A 19,921-nucleotide genomic window follows, 5' to 3' on the forward strand; every position below is an offset into this window, starting at 1 on the left:
TGATGTTGTCTAAGTACGTGCAAGGTTAGTCTCATATGTTGTTCATGCTCTTCCTTGGTCTTAGAGTAGATGAGAATGTCATCAATGAATACTATGACGAAGGTTTCAAGGTATTCACAGAAGACCCTGTTCATGAGATCCACAAATGCAACAGGTGCATTCTTTATAAAAAATGACATAACTAGGAACTCATAATGGCCATAACGGGTACGAAAGACTGTCTTTGGGATATCTCCATCCCTAACCCTGAGCTGATGGTACCTCGAACAAAGATCAATCTTTGAGAAGAAACTAGACCCTTGGAGTTTGTCAAACAAGTCATCTATTTTGGGAAGTGGATACTTATTCTTGATAGTGACTTTGTTGAGATTCCGATAATCGATACACTTTCGAAGGGTCTCCATCTTTCTTTTTTCACAAACAACACTAGAGCGCCCCAAGGGGATATACTCGGCTGAATGAAACCTTTATCATTGAGATCTTTTAAATGCAGCTTCAAATCTTTGAGTTCAGCTGGAGCCACTCTGTAAAGAGAAATTTGAATTGGTTTAGTATCGGGTTCTAAGTCGATACAAAGTCAAACTCTCGAGGGGGAGGAACTTCAGGCAAATCATCAACAAATACATCTTGGAACTCATTCACTACAGGCAGTGAGTCTATGGAACGAATGTCATGATCTAAATCGTTAACACTCACAAGATGACACAATAACCCTTTGTACATCATTTTATTGGCCTTAAGGTTCGAAATCACGGGATTAGGACGACTCGAGTTGTACCCCTCCCAGACTAGCCCTTCTTCATTAGGGACACGAAATCTCACAACCCTACTACCAAAATCTGTGCAAGCATAACAACTATGAAGCCAGTCCATACCAAGAATAACATCAAAATCATGCATGGGTAACTCAACCAACTTTGCACACATAGTCTTACCACATACAACTATTGGGCAATCTTTGTATTCTCTATCAGTTCTTAAATTTTCTCCTAAAGGTGCACTAACCACTATAGGATCATGCAGAACTTCAGACAATATCTCAAAAGTGAGAGCAAGCAAAGGATTTACAAAGGAAAGTATAGACTCTGGATCAAGTAAAGCATAAACAGAAGTTGAGAATACTTGCAGCATACCTATGACCACATCATCGGACTTCTCTTGCTTTTCCCTACCCTGAAGGGCGTAGAACCTGTTCCTTTTAAGAGGCTCGGCTAGTGCTACATCCTGTGGATTAGGCCTAGGCTGGGCATTACCTCCAGCCCGACCCCTGTTCTGTGGGAAGTCCTTGACCATGTGCCCAATCTTACCGCAACCAAAACATGCATTAGTGCCCCGTTTGCACTCTCCACTGTGAGCACGGCCACACTTAACACAATTCTTTCGGGGATGCTGCATATCACCTCCATTGCCCTTCTTGGGCTCGGGTCTGCCTCCTCTAGCTGTTGTGTTCCTCTGAAAGTTAGAGTTCCCTGAACTCTGTTGCCCTTTTTTTAATCTGGGCTGCTCACGGATGCCAAAGTTGTTCCTGTTGCCCCCATTGCTAGGACCTGCCTGATCATGAGGCTTAAACCTCCTAGCATCACAGACACCCCTTTTCTTCTGGCTGTCATCTACCTGCGGGACATGCACCATCAACTTGGAAAGGTCCATGTAATCGTGGAGAACCTGCTCATCTCATCCCTGTTGTTAGATACAAGGGAAGTAACATACGTGGACAACTTAAGAAACTTCAGGGAATACTCCCTGACTGTCATGGATCCCTGCTTAAGGTTGATAAACTCCTCAATCTTGGCCTCTCTCATCTCCCAGAGGAAGAATCTCTCCAGGAAGGCTGTCTTAAACATATCCTAAGTGATCGGAGCTCCACCTTACGCTCGACTATCCTTCCACATCTTGCACCAAGTCTGTGCAACATCCTTAAGCTGATAGGAAGCCAAATCAGCTTTCTCTGTATCCGTGGCCCCCATGGCCACCAAAATCTTATGTACCTCGTCCATAAACTCCTGGGGATCTTCTGAAGTCTTGGACCCTGTGAAAATAGGAGGATTCATCCTCGTGAAGTCTCGTAGCCTGTCATCCATGCTACAACCTGGTGGGTTCTCCCTCTGAATATTCTACCGGTTGACCTGGTTAGTCATGGCCTGGACCTGCATAGTGATGGCCTATTCCATATGGGCCAGAGATGCCCGCACCTCAGCGTTAGTCAACTCAGCAGAATTAACCGGCATAACCACTCCTTCAGCTGGAGCCTGGGGTGGAACCTGATTGCCCCCGTAGTTGCTCCTCATTTCTTTGACCAATTGTTCTCCTAGTATTCATTTTCTGTAAACAACAAGGATTGATGTTAGACACGCTTATAACACCAAGAAAATCAGACATTAGGAAAGGGACGATAAGATCAGAAGAAGGGAAATTTTCCTACGCATCATACAGTCTCTAATTCAGGATAGTGGTGCACTTCACTACCATGACTTAAAAACTACTCAATGTGGTTGATATGAACTTATTATCCTCGAAATTTAACCTAATGCTCTGATACCAACTTTATCACAACCTAAAGATAGACCGCAGACGAGACTGGCGTCATTGACCTCTCAGAGGTCGCAGACAAGCCTACTATGTCATTCTTACTTCATCTAGGTTAATTTTTGCGGAAAATTTGAAACTTTTTTTTGTTATCATACATTTATACATACTACTTAACATCACAGGCGTTTACAAATCAACCATCTAATAAAGAGATAATCAAATGAAAGAATCAGATTATAATTTTATCAAACGTACTTTTGCCAAAACATCACCAATACAAAGTCTAAACAAAAGTGGGAAAAAACAGTAGTGGAACATGCTCCACTAGCTATAGCCTACATCTAAGCTAGATAATAACGATAGACATCCTCGAAAGCATGAGGGACTACCAAGTTTGGATGAAAGCTCTACGTCCGGATAGATGCAATGTCAACCTATAAGCTTTAGCGTCCACCTTGCACCTAAAATTGTAGAATTGTATGGGATTAATAAACAATTGTAATAATTATGAGTATATGAAAGCGCACACCAAGGACATGCATGAGTAAGAAGAACTCTTTCCTAGCAACATGATTATGGAAAGTCAAGTCAGTGGACTTGCCAAAATGGGATTAAGAAAGTTGGTGAGCTTTCCAAATTTGGATTAGGAAAGTCATGCCATGAGAGTAACATGCATCATCATACTTATCATATTGCACACAACACATAACATCTTACACATAGCACATATTGTTTTACATATAGCACATAACATCTTTCATATCATTCATTCATATACCATGAGACCTTGGAATCATGGACTTGATATTAAGACTTCCCAAAATGAGGGCTCAACATATGGGACCTCAACTAGGAGCCTTCATTAGCAAACACAGAGTCTGCTTCATTCATTCATATGTACTTCATTTCATTTCATTCATAGGCTAGTGTGAGTGCTCGCTATACCCAGGATATAGCTTAAGACTTTCATCGGGTTCGCTGTGCAAAGATCAAGAATGACCTAGTGTTATTACTTAAGTATAGATCACCTCTTGATCATCCTATCCTAACACCTTTGGTATCATTCATTTCATTATGTGCATCATTTGAGGTTGACCTCATTCAATCATTGGTAACTTTAACTTTAACCGACATAGATCATGTGAGCATCATGAAATTCAGTGTCTCCCCCACACCAAAAAGAGGTGGAATCACCGGCTAAAGTGAACTAAAACATGCTAGTGTACATAAGAATTGAACCCCGCCAGATCCCTGTATTGGCAGTATAGGTGTGAAGACTAGGAGATATAAGGAGACCCATGTTCGGCATGCCGGAAAACCTCATCTCATGAGAGTTACGTGAAACTCCGCCCTTCCCGAAAGAAGGCATCACCGCTCATAGCTAGTCTATCGGTGCTCAGTATAAAGTTCCATTACATTCAACTCATACGTCATGAAAGCTGGATTCTAGTATGAAGACATAATATTTCAATATATGATTTCTCATCTCATCATTAGTATTAAGTATATTATTCTCAATACATTCATTAGAGTGTTTATAGAGACTGGTCTCTTCATTAACTTTATACTTTCATAGGTGAGTATGTTTTGGTAACATTCACTAAGGCTCATGTTGTCACCACATTCATTAACTTTAGCACATTTTCTCTTCATAATTATTCACCCCTTATTACGTGAATGTTCATTTCATCATATGCTAATGGACTTGGCCATTTAGTGTGTTTCACGCTCTTACTTAACCCTCCCAAGTTTTCATCATTTCATTGTTCATTTCATCATATGCCAATGTACTTGGAAATTTAGTGTGTTTCACACTCTTACCCTTATAGGGTTTCATCATTTCATTACATACATCTTAGGTTCACTTTTAAACGTATGCTAGACTCATGGGTCTATACATACAAGCCATGAGGCTTCATTAATAGTTCGTTTAAATGATTCATATATTCCAAAGATTATGTGGTACAAGACTTATGCATCGTGTATGTATGCCAAGATCATTGATTTTGATCTATGTAGGCAGCAATATTTGAACATTTATCCACGTACGACTTATATATAATACGAAATTTGGGCAACGGAACCTGATTTCAAATCCCTTGGACAACACTTACATTTTTATTTATTTTGGTATAATCCACACAGCTTGGGGACCCGAGATCGAGCCCCAACGCCTCCATTTTATTTTTTCTGAAATTTCTCTCTTCAAATTTCGCTCATTGGGACTGAGAGGATATGGGATCGAACCCCCACAACCTCATTTTCTTTTTATTTCCTTCTCTTTAAATTCTCTTTTTTTGGCCGAGGGGGTGTGGGTTCTAACCCCCACAGTCCCACTTTAATTTTTTTCTCCTTAATTTTCCTTGGTTCTGCCTAGAAGCTGTGCGTTCGATTCCCACATGCCTCAACCTTTTATTTTTTTTTCTTTTTTTTATTCCTCCTTAAATCTGATTGAGAGTTGGTGGGTTCGAATCCCACCCGTCTCATTTCTTATTTTTTTAATTTCATTTTCTGATCAAGGCACATACGTTCGAATCCCACATGCCACATTCTCTTTTTCTCACATTTTTTTTCGATGGTTTCTTAACATGGTGACATCACGGGTTCGATTCTTAGTGGACTCACATATTTTAATTCATTTTGACGTAGCATGATAATCCCCTTAGCTTGGCCGAAACTCATCAACAAGATGCTGGAAATTTTTGCAGCCTAGTTTCTCATCTCTTTCACATTAAATGTTTAGACGTTTTAAGTAGTTTTTAGTGAGTTCTTTAGGTGTATTTTCATGGATTCATTTGACTATTAATTTGCACTCAAATCAGCATTTTTACATCACTTATGAACATTACGATTTAAGCAAGTTTGTGCACATGAAATACAATCATAAACATGTCATTTTTCGAGCTTGAATCCAAGCTTGTATATCACAGCTACACATTGCACACACATCATTTTTTTTACTTAATTTCATGCAACACGCTCAATATTCACATAATTTTGAACATATATACATAAACATAATCATCACAAAAACACATTACATCCCTAATTCCTACCAGCAAACATACCCAACCTATGATTCGATGGGAGCTAGTGACAAGGACATGCAATGGGGAACAACCCTAGTTTTCGGAATAGATCCATCTGAAACTTAGGGGTCTCTTGGAAAGGGACCAAAAGATAAGCAAACCCATACCTTTTTGACGTTCAAACCTTCATTTGCTGCCAAAACTTTCTCCAAAGATCACATCCAAATCCCCTCAACTTCAACACCAATTCGACGAACAAACCCTCTCTTTGCCTAACGTGTTTGATTAGCATTTGTTTTCTTATATTTTTGCGTGAATTCTTCAAGTGTGAAGAACTTTGGTCAATTTTCTGTTCTTATAGTTTTTTAGGCAGAGAGAACGTGAAAGATAAGTGAGAATGACCGTGTGTTAAGAGATAGACGTGAGTAAGGAAAGTTTTCTTAGGATTAGGAGTTTAGTTTAGGACTTAGTCAAATAAGGTTTAGTTAATTGGTAAAAAAACTGATTTCCCTTTTATTTTAAATTATCCAATGAATATTACTTAATTAAATTAATTACCAATTTAAATGAAAACAGTTTAAATCATTGCTTCCACCTAGGTTCGAACCCGGGTGGAGAAAAACTTCACTTCAAAGGCAAATTTTTGGCCCTCTCTCCCCAAAATACCCCTACACCTTATTATTTAAATATTTAATTACATATTTAGGGTGATTAAGATACTACCCTTAGCTTGTAAAAAAACCATTTTAACCCTAGACCCTAAGATTTCCCCTTTTTAAATCCGGTAAAGGCTCATTCGGGTAAATCTTCATATTCGAAAGCCCTGCATGGATGGACCCAACCTTTCCTAGCTCAAATAACTCCCCAAGTTAGTTGGCTTGGGTTTTACAAGGGTTCAGAGGTCTGGTTCTATGCGCATCAATCCATGTGAACCCGATCGAATTGTAGGCATTCTAGACACATTAAACATCATTTAGCATAGCTATTTTTAGGGTTGTTACAGACCGGTGACTTGGTAGATTGTTAAAAAGACCTTTCTTGATAGATTCTTTCCTAAGGAGAAGCGGGAAGCCAAAGTGGTGGAGTTCATCAAACTTCGTCAAAGAGGTATGAGTGTACTTGAATACTCTTTTAAATTAACTAAATTGTCACAATATGCTCCTTCTTTGGTTTTCGATCATAGATATGAAATGAACCACTTTGTTACAGAAGTGTCGGATGACTTGCAAGAGGAATGCCATTCGGCTATGCTACATGACAATATAAACATTTCTCATCTCATCGTTCATGCCCAACAAGTGGAAAACACAAGGGATAAGAAGAAGAGTAGAGATGCCAAGAGGGAAAGATCTTTTGATGGTTGTTTTTCAAAGGGTAGGCTTGATATCCAAGACAAGCCTAGGTTCAAAAAAAAGTGTTTCTAACCAAGTTCCCTAAGGCTATGGATGATAGGGTGTCTAACCCTAAGTCTCAAAAGGGTAGAGGTACTAACTCACAAACCAAGCAGCCAACTTATGGAAAGTGTGGCAATAAGCATTATGGTGATTGCCTAAAAGGAACAGATAATTCTTTTGGTTGTGGTAAAAGTGTGCAAAAAGATTAAGACGGGCCATATGTGAAGGGCAAAGACAAGGAGAGTGGGCAAGAAATTGGTTCTAATGATTCTACTAAGAAGAATCACTTTTATGTATTTCTCTCAAGGGGTGAGCAAGAGATTTCTCCTGATGTGGTGACAGGTATGTTGAAAGTCTTTTATGTTGATGTATATGCTTTACTAATCCGGTCGCTACACTATCTTTTGTTACTCCCTTTATAGCTAAGAAGTTTGAGATTTTTTCCAAAAATCTAAATGAACCTTCATAGTAACTACCCCGGTAGGTGAATCGGTGGTTGCAAAAAGAGTATATAGAAATTGTCCTATAATATTGCCCAATAAAGTTACTCATGTTGAACTAGTAGAAATTTATATGTTTGATTTTGATGTGATATTGGGCATGGATTGGTTGCATGCTTGCTTTGCCTATATATATTGTATAACAACGGCGGTGAAATTTAACTTTCCAAATGAGCTCGTTTTAGAGTGAAAGGGGGTAAATTCTATTCCTAGAGGTTGTATCATCTCTTGTTTGAAATCTTGTAGAATGATATCTAAAGGGTGTTTATACCATATAGTAAGAGTCCAATATTTAGACTCCGAAATTCTCCCATTGAGTCGGACCCCATAGTAAGAAAATTTCTGGAGGTCTTTCCTAATGATCTTCCCGGTATTCCTCCCAACAGGAAATTAATTTTGGTATTGACTTGTTATGGGACATAAATCCCATTTCAATTCCTTCTTATCAGATGGCTCCAGCCGAATTGAAAGAGTTGAAGGCTCAAATAAAAGAATAAACAGACAAAGGCTTCATTAGACCTAGTATTTTTCCATGGGGAGGAAGAAGAAGGATGGTTCCCTTAGGATGTGCATCAATTATTACCAACTCAATAAAGTCACCATTAAGAACAAGTATCCTCTCCCTTGGATTGATGACTTATTTGATCAACTCCAAGGGGAAATCTACTTTTCTACGATTGACTTGAGATCGAGGTATCATCAACTAAGGGTGGAGGTGAGGATATACCAAAAATAGAATTTCGGACTAGATATGGTCACTATGAGTTCTTAGTAATATCCTTTGGTCACACTAATGCCTCGATGACTTTTATGGATCTCATGAATAGGTTTTTTTGAAGTTACCTAGATTCATTTGTCACTGTTTTCATTGACGACATGTTGGTATATTTGAAAAATGAGGGCAATCACATGGACCATTTGAGGGTGGTGTTACAAGTGCTTAAGGAGAATCAATTATTTGCGAAATATAGCAAATGTGAGTTTTGGTTGAGGTCGGTGGAATTTATTGGTCATATCATCTCTAGTGAAGGAGTGAGGTTGATCCAGAGAAAACCGAGGTGGTGAAAAATTAGCCTAGACTATTGACTCCAACCAACATTAGGAGTTTCTTAAGTTGAGAGGGTTATTATTAGAGGTTTGTGGATGGTTTTGCATACATTGCATCTTTCTTGACTACTTTGACCCAAAAAAGTAAGAAATTTTAATGGTCGAAGGCATGTAAATGAATCTTCAAAATCTTGAAAGATAGGCTTACTTTCGCTACAGTGTTGACTTTACCGGAGGCTACAAAGGGCTTGTTTTTTATTGTGATTCATCCCGAGTATGTTTAGGATGTGTGCTTATGTAACATGGGAAAGTATAGCCTATGCCTCTAGACCACTTAAAGTGCATGAGAGAAACTATCCAACTCATGATCTTGAGTTAGCGGTTATGGTATTTGCCTTGAAGATATGGAGACATTACTTGTATGGTGTTCATGTGGATGTGTATACTGACCACAAGAGTCTACAATATGTGTTTACTCAAAAGAATTTAAATCTTCGGCAAATAAGGTTATTGGAATTGTTCAAGGATTACGACATGAGTGTAATCTATAACCCCGGCAAGGCCAATGTGGTTGCGGATGGTCTAAGTCGTATTACCATGGGTAGTGTGTATCTTGTGGATGAAGCCTAGAAAGACCTAGTGAAAGATGTTCATAGGTTGTCTAGATTGGGTGGAAGGTTGTAAAATTCTTCGAATGGTTTTTATGGTCCATCATAACTCCGAGTCATCTTTGGTGGTTGAGGTGAAGTCCAAACAACACATTGATCAACCATTAATGGAGTTGAAGGAATGGATTATTGGTAAACTAATGAGTCATTCTCCTTAGGGGGGATGGTGTGTTGAGGTATCAAGGTAGGTTGTGTGTTACTAATGTAGATGGTTTGAGGAATCGGATTCTTGAGGAAGCTCATGGGTCCCGTTACTCCATTCATCCAGGTTCGACAAAGATGTACCATGACTTTAGGGAAGTGTTTTGGTGGGAAGGTTTGAAGAGGGACATAACATAATTTGGTTCTAAGTGTCCACATTGTCAACAAGTGAAGGCCGAACACCAAAAGTCGGGTGGTTCACTTTAAGAAATCCAAGTTCCTACTTGGAAGTGGGAAGACATCAAAATTTACTTTGTGGTAGGTTTGCTCAGACACAAAAATAATATGAATCTATATGGGTGGTTGTGGATAAGTTGACGGAATCCACTCATTTTATTCTCATCAAGTCTACTTATTCGGTGGAGGATTATGCAAAGATCTTCATAGATGAGATTGTGTGTCACCATGATATTCCATTATCCATCATATTGGATAGGGGTGCACAATTCACATCTAGGTTTTGGAGGTCATTCAAACAAGGGTTGGGTACAAAGGTGAAGTTAATCACCACTTTTCATCCTCAAAAGGATGGTCAAGTGGAGCGTACTATTCAAACCCTTGAGGATATTTTTAGAGCTTGTATAATTGATTTCAAGGGAATTGGGATAAACATTTGCCTCTGGTGGAGTTTGCTTACAACAATAGTTACCATTCATCTATATCTATGGCTCCTTATGAAGCCTTGTTTGGCAGGAGATGTAGATCTCCAATTAGATAGTTTGAAGTGGGTGAGTCTTCTCTTTTGGGTCCCGATTTGATTTATAAGACTTAAGAGAAGATTCATATTATAAGTTATCTCTTGAAAACATCCTATAGCCGCCAAAAGTCTTATGCCGACCATAGGAGAAAGGAATAAGAGTTTGAAGAAGGTAATAAGGTGTACTTACAAATTTTGCCTATGAAAGGGGTGGTTAGATTTGGCAAGAACGGGAAGTTGAGTCCTCGTTATGTGGGTCCCTATAAAATCTTTCAAAGGGTGGTAACGTTGCATATGAATTGAAACTCCATAGTGATTTCGATTTGGTTCATTCGGTTTTCCATGTTTCTATGCTTAAAAATTGTATCGGTGATCCCTTAATATATTCTTCCTATTGAGGGTCTTGGTTTAAAAGATAATCTCTCCTATGAGGAGGTACCTGTTGAAATTCATGATCGTCAAGTGAAGAGGTTGAGGAACAAATATGTGGCATCCGTAAAAGTATTATAGGGAAACCACCTAGTTGAGGGAGCAACATGGGAGGCCGAGGCCAACATGAAGTCCTGTCATCCTCATCTCTTTCATAATGAAGGTTAGTTATTCCTATTAATAATGAAAATAATGACTAAATTTGAAATTGCTTGATTTTTGAAAAGTTTTGAAAAAATATGCTTTTTATGGTGTCATTACAATGAAGTTGCAGTGAAATATGCCTATTTAACTTGAAAATTGTCAATTTTGCTCTTTGACTCGTTTTGATTTATGTTGTGCATTTTGATATGGTGAGTCTTCATGATTTTGAGCCTTATGTGTGGTAATTGAGGTTTTAAATTGCTTTATCTAAATGATATGATTGATGTTGTAATTCATGTTATTATGTATTATTGATTGGTTGAGATGCTAGTCTTGAGTCTATTCCTGCCTTCCAACTATATCTCCTAGTTCTTGAACTTTGTTGCCCCCATAGGAATACTAGCTAGTGGGTCCACGTACTTGCCATGTTCATGTTTGGTACTACCTTGGCAAGTAGTCTGCCTTCCTTCGGTGTAGGGTTCCATGACACCGGATTCCACATTAGATCATGTGTTCTATGTCGGTTAAGGCAAGATGTTCCCAAAAGGTAAAATGGACTAAAGGAATGAAATCTAACTAGGATGACCTAAGGGATTTAACTTAGTCTAGGTAGGGGTATGTGACTCTACCTAAATATTGCATTAGTTAGCCTTAAGGGAAGTCTTAGGAGGATGTTCTTATATATGTATATGCTTATACTGGTACATAATATGTTTATGATTATCTTGCATATTGATGATACTATATGATGATTCGTCTCACTTATGAATGTGTTGGTCTCCATGGTTAAAGTATGATAATATGTAATCTTAATGATATTCTATGAAAAGTTAGATGTTGGTCATGATTCTTGTTGGCTTTAGTAGATTGAGTAAGGTTATGGGGCTTTGCTTGGTCTTTGCACTAGTTGACTTGATAAGGGTTCATGGGTAATTGTCTTGCTTTAGTCATGTTGTAATAAACTATAATCCAAGCTTGTTGCTATTATAACTTGATGATAGAGTTGTCTTGACTATGTGTTCAATTATATAATATGCATGTTGGCTTGACTAGACTTAGTATGGTTGGTCTTGTAATGTACATGCTTTCGACTTAATGAATATATATTATTGATTGGTATGGTCTTTTTGAATGTGCACAAGTCTTTTCAAAGTAAATTGCATACTTTGAATGAATTGTCCCTTTTTAGCATGATTTTATGATATGTGTGCATATGATCTCATACGTAGTACAAGTGGTGTACTAACCCCATTTCTCCCTTTTCCCGTACATTTTAGGTTCCGATCGTTGAAGGGCTTTTGAGACGACTTTGAAGGAAGACTTGGAATTTTCATTCATCCAAGTTGGGTAGGTCCTCACTTTTTCGAGGGCAATGCCTATATCAACATTGTGAAGTTTTTTTTAGCTTTAAGACTATCAATGTTCTTTCCTTTTCATTTGAGTACCAAAACATTGTATAGCCTATATGTGGACTTATAACATTGATGAATGGGTTAGGCCCAAATTATTTTAGTCTTGTTGATGTTTATGATATGAGACATCCATTTGAGACTATGTTATATCTTATATATCTATGTGCAATAAACGTAGAAAACTATGTAATCTTCCTATACGAAGGGTCTATGTATACTCAATATAAATATTATGTATATGTAGAGGTCTATATAAACCTTGATGTAGAATTAATCAAAAAGTTCTAAAAATTTCCGCATTTTTAAACTATGAATGTTATGATGTAAGATAAGAGGCTAGTCTTAGTCCTCAGAAAGGATGCCGAGGCCGGTTACGTCTAGGAGGTGCTCCCCGGATGTGACACTTATTTCATAATAGAAATCATTTATTCTTTTTTAGAATAATTCCTCTATAATCTTTATGTAATACAAAATTTTATTTTTTTCAAAATTTTCAATTAATATAAAATTATTTTTTATTCTAAATAACATAAATTGCGATAAATATTATATACAATACATATTAACGAACAATTCAAATAAAAGTGAAATCATTTATAAAATATCATTGCATCATAAATATTTTATTATCATGAAATTTATTTTAAATCTTACATCAATACTCAACTTTCAAGACTATTACGTTACCTACATGAATTTTCTATTAATGTGTTTTAAAATGAGCTCTTTTATCCTTATTTTTTTTATGTGTAGGTTAAAATTGTATAAATTAACAATTTCATCTTGTATATAGTTATTTCATGTATTAATTTACTTCCCTATTCCATTATGAACTATTGAATAAAATGTTTTCATACTATTTAAAAAATGTTGTTTGATAATTTATCACGATAACATAAAAAGTAGATTATTTGAATTATCATGTAAATTTTCTTCATACTTCATAATGAAAAAATTATAATCTAAATTACATATTTAAAATGGCCAAAAAAATAATAATCAGTAACATATTTTAGATGTTATATTACTTAGAAAATAAATACAAATATTAGAGACTTATTTAATAATCTTATATAATAGAAATATTATTCAAATAACTTTAAATTACATATTTAAAGTGACACTTTCTTTTAAAAAAATAAATTTAAAATGATTAATTTGGCGGAAATAGTAACTTGTTAATTATTATATTGCATTTGAAAATAATTACAAATGATAAAAATTAAATTAGTAACATAATAGAAATAATATCATAACAATCAAAAAAAAAATCGAGAGGTGAATAGTAGTTCTCCAAATTTAGAGAACTACTATTCACCTCTCTATAATTGAAGAATAGAGAGTTAAAGAGAGCGGTTGGAGAACTCATTCTCTAATTTACTCTCAAAATATAGAGAATGTAGAGTAAAATAGAGATGGATTGGAAATGGTATACGGAAATCTTTTATCTTTTAATTGCGCTGCTTGTTTTCCAAATAATATAGTCTTTAATTTTGTTACTAGGAAAAATATGCTAAAGTGCGGTTAATCAACCTTTTTGTTTATACAAAAAATTAGTCTAATTTTTAAAATTATGAATATTGGTCAAATTGCGTCTTCCTTTCAACTTCACCATTAATGACTCGTCCTCCTCCTCCTCCTCCTCTTTTGTGTTTTCTTCATTTGCATCTTTTTCTTCTTTCTTACAAAAATATACATACCAGAAATGTAAAACGTTTCGGGTAAATTATATATCAAAAGACTTGAAACATCTAGAGAATATTATATCTAAAATAGTGGACTACTTAGTGATGATTTTTGAGTTGATCGAGATTAGATAATCAGTGTATAGTTCATGTATACTCAAAATATATTTCATGTATAGTAAGATATATTCAACTTCCCGATTGTAATATAGTGTATAGCCAATGTATAACTCATATATAAGTAATTGATATTGTATCTTCCATTTATACTTTCTATGACATTTTCTATATTGTGTAGTTAGTGTATACTTTCTATGATTTTTGATTTTTATGTAAATAAAGCATGACTATACTTGTTAAAAACTAATTACTTCATTGTATATATTTGCAACCATCCCTTTTTATTTTCGAATGAGTTGGTTTTAAATATGGAAAACTATCAAATTACACAATCATTCATATGAAGGAGGGTCGATTTATTTTTATCGAACACCACCTTAGGCAGTTTGCAAACGTCTACAATACTCATCCTATCTTACTCACATTTTTTACTAAGTATAGAAATACTTAAAGTAGCAAACTTCAACAATGAACAACGATTTACAGGAATCACTTCCCAACCATTATTAATCTCATATCAATACAAGAAAGGCTTCAGGAATTTGGTCTAAGTCCACAATCACAGTCTACAGCCTTAGACAAAATTTTCACCTATAAAATTTCTGCTCAATGGCAGTTACATGTTACAAATGGCAGTTACAAGTGACACATGTCCGACACTTGTCATCACAGGATTTAAACTAATGTTTCCAACAACTATATTTATAGCAGATAGAATATAATTCAAATTACATCCTTATCCAAAAGAAATAACAATATTCTAACACTTAGAATATTTCAGCCTACATTCCAACACTAAGAATATTTCAGCATGCTTCCAACACTTAGAATATTTCAGCTGTCCTCCAACACTTAGTTTTATTTCAGTAATCCATGTGAATGCCTTTGTCTTTCCATCGTCAAGTATCATAACCTTGCCTTCTCAAGCAAACACACTGTCTTGCCAATGAATCCTGCCCACACGTAAGCCTTACACGTCCAAGCTGCTTTGCTAACATTGAAGCACCTTGAACCTTTGTTGCACTGTTTTCCCCATGAAAGCCAAGACCAATGCCCAAAGTCCTTGTCATACATGCACGTAGTTAGATCAAGTAAATTACAGGTCTAACAAACCTATTGCACTACTTGAATTCGTGTCCTCATCAAGACTGTTTTGATATAGTCATCGATTTGAGCATCAAACTGCCGTAAGTCCTTTGCTTTCTCCCAAACTGCATCAGTTGCACTCTTGCCTTTCCAATGAATCAAAAAATTTGTCTTCTTATTTTTCTTACTTGTTCCCAAAACCTGGTGATCAAGGATCTTCTCAATTTCAACATCAAACTGTGTAGGTACTGATGGAGGAGCCCTCTTTGACCTGTTCGTGTTTGGATCATCTGCGTCTGCAAAGTAAGGTTTCAAGAAGCTCACATGGAAAGTGGGATGGATCTTTAACCTTTATGGCAGCTTCAACCTGTAAGAAACTTCGCCCATTCATTTCACTACTTCGAATGGACCATCACACTTAAGAATTAAACCCCGATATCTAGTCTTACTCTATTTCTAGATTTGTTAGAGTAAGTTTCAGCAACACTTTGTTATCCACATTAAACTCAACTAAGCAATGATGTTGATCAACATACTTCTTCATGCACCATTGAGCATTGCGCAAGCTGTCTTATGCTTCAGATAACATTTCAAGTTTGTCCCTTGCAACTCTGTACGCTGCTGGACACATTCCCTGATTTTTAGACTTGGAAACATCTAGTGGGGTCATAGGTTGTATGCCTAAAACAATTTCAAAAGGGCTCATTTATGTTGTAGACGGCTTATGTAGAATATAACAAAATTTCACAGTGTCTAGCAATGCAACCTAGTTTCGTTGACTTGTCGTCACATAATGCCTCAAGTATTCTTCCAACAAGTGATTAATCCTTTCTGTCTGTCCATCTATTTGTGGGTGAGTTCCAATAGAAAATTTCAACTCAGTTCCCATCATATTGAACAAAGCTGTCCAAAACCTGCATGCGAACCTTGTATCCCTATCACTCACAATGTTAGCCGGAACACCGAAGTATTTAACCACATATTTATAGAACAAATCAGTAGCAATTTAAGATAAACATAATTCAGGTGTAGTAAAGACAGAATATTTCAAAAACCTATCTACCACCACATAATAGATGATTTGCCATCTACCTTAGAAAACTCGGAAATAAAATCCACGCTTACTGACAACCAAGGCATTTCAGGAATAGACAAAGTCTGCAACAAACCTGCCTTCTTATGTTCAAACTTGTCTACTTGACAGATATGGCAAGTCTTCACATACACCTCTATACCATCTTTCATATTCGGCTAGAAATAAGCACGAGACAGTAGCGACAACATCCTTTCAACACAACTGGATGTCCAACTCAAGCAAAATCGTGTGCCTTTTTCATTAAGTAATTGCATAGTCCACCTTTATTTGGTACAATGATTCTCCCCCTTTTAAACAGAGCAGATCGTAGTCGATCCAATACCGTCTTATGTTCCATCTTGCACTTGACCCATCCACTTCATATATAATAAGTCATTTGCAGCACAAAACCTGATTCTATTAAAAAAATCAGTTTCAAATTTTGAAATTTAGACTAGAACAAATACCTCTTTAGACTCAATGCATTAGCAACCTGGTCATGTTTCCCTGGCTTATGTTTCCATATGAAATCATATTTTGCAGAAATTCTTTCCATCGTGCTTGTTTAGGACTCAACAACAACCATTTCCTTTTCATATGTCGAATATATTTGCTCCACATCATTCAATTTTTGACTTTTAAAGGCCACAAGATGAACTTCTTGCAATAACATGCCACCAATAAATTTATCAGACGCATCAGTGTGCACTTCAAATGGTAACTCAAAATCAGGCAATTTGAGTATTGGTTTAGATGCAATAACTTCCTTCAAATTCTGAAATGCTTTCCCGAATCGTTCAGACCAAACCCATTTCGTATCCTTCTTCAACAAATGTGTCAAAGTCGCTACCCTTTTTGTAAAACTAACAATGAATTTCTTATAATAGTTAGCCAACCCAAGAAACGACCTCAAATACTTAACATGATTAGGTTCCTGCCAATCAACAATGACCTTCACTTTCTTAGGATCCATTTGATCTTTGTTTTCGTTAACAAGATGACCTAAAAATTATATCTTTTGTTGAACAAACTCACACTTTTCCATGTTAACATAAAATGTGTATTTTCTCAATTGAGACAGAACCGAACTTAGGTGATTAAAATGTTCCTCCAACATTCGACTATAAATAACAATATCATCTAGATAGACAACTACAAAATCATCAAGATAGTCAAACAGTACATCATTCGTCAAACTGCAAAACGTAGCCGGAGCATTAATTAGCCCAAATGGCATGACAAGGAACTCATAATAATCATATCTAGTTACACACATAGTCTTTGGTTCATCACCTTCTTCAATTCTAACCTGCCAATAACCTTCCCGGGGATCAAGCTTAGTGAAACAGCATGCCTCACTCAATCTGTCCATCAAATCTTGCACCAATGGAACTGGATATTTGTTCTTCACAGTTGCCTTATTTAGCGCCCTATAATCTACACGCATTCTCCTCGTCCCATCCTTCTTCTTTTGAAACATAACAGGAGCACCATAGGGAGCCTTAAATGGTTGAATTAGACTAGTATCCAAGAAATTATTTAACTGTTTTCGCAATTTAGCCAACTCTTTAGGAGCCATACGATAAGGAGCTTGTGCAGGAGCAATCGTACCAGGCAGCAACTCAATTTTATGATATATGTCAATCCTTGATGGTAACTTATTTAGTAACTCAAGCGACATAAAATCAGCGTACATTTTCAACAATTCAACAATACAATCATTCAATTCTTAAGTAACATCATGCTTCAATTCGACTGAGGCAACAAGTATAGTTTCATCACCCCTCTTCAACACTTTGTTAATTGATATATCAGACAACAACATTCCTTTGTCTTTCTTCTTTGCAACTTTACTAACTTTTCCAAATGGATCAACACCCTTAAGAAATCCAACATTTCTCTCATTCATAACATTCATTCCATCTAAATGAGGAAACAGGACAAACTGGAATTTCTTAGAAAATCAATCCCAAGTATGATCTCAAATTCACCAAGCGGCATCACCATCAAATTATATTTTCCCACCCAACTTCCAATTGACATAGAAACCCCATAAGTAATGCCCACAATGGCTTGTTCCTTAGCATTTGATTTTTTTTAACGTATGAAGGGCTTTTAGTCAACTTCAGCACTAATTTTGTACCAATTTTCCCATCCACAGGAGCCCCTGTATCAACCATAGCCATCACACATTGTTCTTTAACCTTCATTGCTATATTAATTAGTGGATCATGAGGAGTCAAAGTATTGGACGTTGCTCCAATATTATTAACCAATGTAATTTGATTGAAAGACAATCATAATGGATTTGCCATAGCAGCCACAACTTCTTCTTCCTCCTCCCCTTGATTCACAGTTCCAGCAAGTAAATCATTAACTTTTTCTTGGTTTGGACAAGGCATATCCAAATGAGGAATACCACAAGTCCAACAGCCCTTTGAATTAACATCTTTATTCTTTGGCCTGTCTTTAAAATCCTTCATTGGTGCCTTCCCTTTGTTATTCATACTGTCCTTACGATTATCCCTTTTCCATTCCCCATTCTTGTCAACTTTTTTCTTAGTTTTGAAGTAGAAGTAACATCAGTCACAGGACGAGTCGTCCTGAAATCAACAAACGAATATGCAGTAGCAATTGCACAAGGTTTATCCTTAACATTTTACCTTTGAAGTTCGTTTTGAGTCCATCCTTGCATACCCTAAATGATGTTATGTAATTTATCCTCATCAGACATATTTTGGATGTCTAACATCACAGAGGTAAATTCTTTAATGTATTCCCTTACCGAACCTGTCTGCCTCAGTCTCTTCAACTTGTCCCTTGTAAGCCAAGATGCATTGCTAGGAAGAAATTAATCACACATTTCTTTAATCAATTTATCCCACGTATCAATTCTGGGTCGTCTAACACTTACATCCTCTGCATTTGGAGTCCTCCACCAAAGTTTAGCATCACCCGTCGAGTACATTGTAGTAATGTTCAACTTATTAGTGTCAGACACCCTTGCAGCAGTAAAATACTGTTCCATATCCCAAATGAAATTTTCCAATTCTTTAGCACTTCTTACGCCACCAAAGGCTTTAGATTCTGGAATGTTCACCTTAGACGATGTACCACAACTTAAACTCAACGTTGCCACAACCGGACATAATATAATGATCTCTGTGTGAAGGTTTTCATTTTCTACAGTCCCTCCAATTGTAGTGTAGTTGTGTTACAAAAGTTTGAGATTTCAGCGATGTGTCCATCAACATCTTTTTGGTTCACAACAATTTTGCCCTGAACTCTCTTAGAGTTCAGTCTCAGATCAATGATTTGTGTCAACCAAAGTCTCATCCATGATCCCAATGAAAGCTTCAATTTTGCGTTCTAATTCCCACATTTCAACGATCTTCAACATCGTTCAACCGCGCATTGATACCAATTTCAAGAGGGTCGATTTATTTTTATCGAAGACCACCCTAGGCAGTCTGTGAACTTCTGCAATACTCAACCTATCTTACTCACTTTTTGACTAAGTATAGAATTACATAAAACAACAAACTTAAATAATGAACAACACTTTACATGAATAACTTCCCAACCTTTATTAATCTCAAATCAATACAAGGAAGGCTTCACGAATTTTGTCTAAGGCCAGAATCACACTCTACAGCCTTAGATGAAATTTCCACCATATAAAATTTCTACACAATGGCAGTTACATGCTACAAGTACAAATGACAGTTACAAGTGACACTTGTCCGACACTTGTTATCACAGGATTTAAAACTAATGTTTCCAATAACTATATTTTTTAAGATAGAATATAATTCAAATTAGATCCTTATCCAAACAAAATATCAATATTCTTACACTTGGAATATTTCAGCCTACATTCCAACACTAACAATATTCCAGCCTGC

At 36.4% G+C, this 19,921-nt stretch overlaps 1 protein-coding gene across 1 annotated transcript; it reads right to left on the bottom strand.

Annotated features, from left to right (window-relative positions):
- Nucleotides 1–561: 561 nt before the first annotated feature.
- Nucleotides 562–1,650, bottom strand: LOC138348130 (uncharacterized). Its single transcript, XM_069296739.1, has one exon. The coding sequence runs from the start codon at nucleotides 1,648–1,650 to the stop codon at nucleotides 562–564; it is 1,089 nt and encodes a 362-aa protein (XP_069152840.1).
- Nucleotides 1,651–19,921: the final 18,271 nt, after the last annotated feature.

The sequence above is a fragment of the Solanum lycopersicum genome, chromosome 4, assembly GCF_036512215.1.
Source record: "Solanum lycopersicum chromosome 4, SLM_r2.1".
NCBI lineage: Eukaryota > Viridiplantae > Streptophyta > Magnoliopsida > Solanales > Solanaceae > Solanum > Solanum lycopersicum.

Bases quoted from the DNA above. Each gene is read 5' to 3' on its own strand.
- LOC138348130 (XM_069296739.1), bottom strand. From the start codon at position 1,650: ATGGACCTTTCCAAGTTGATGGTGCATGTCCCGCAGGTAGATGACAGC.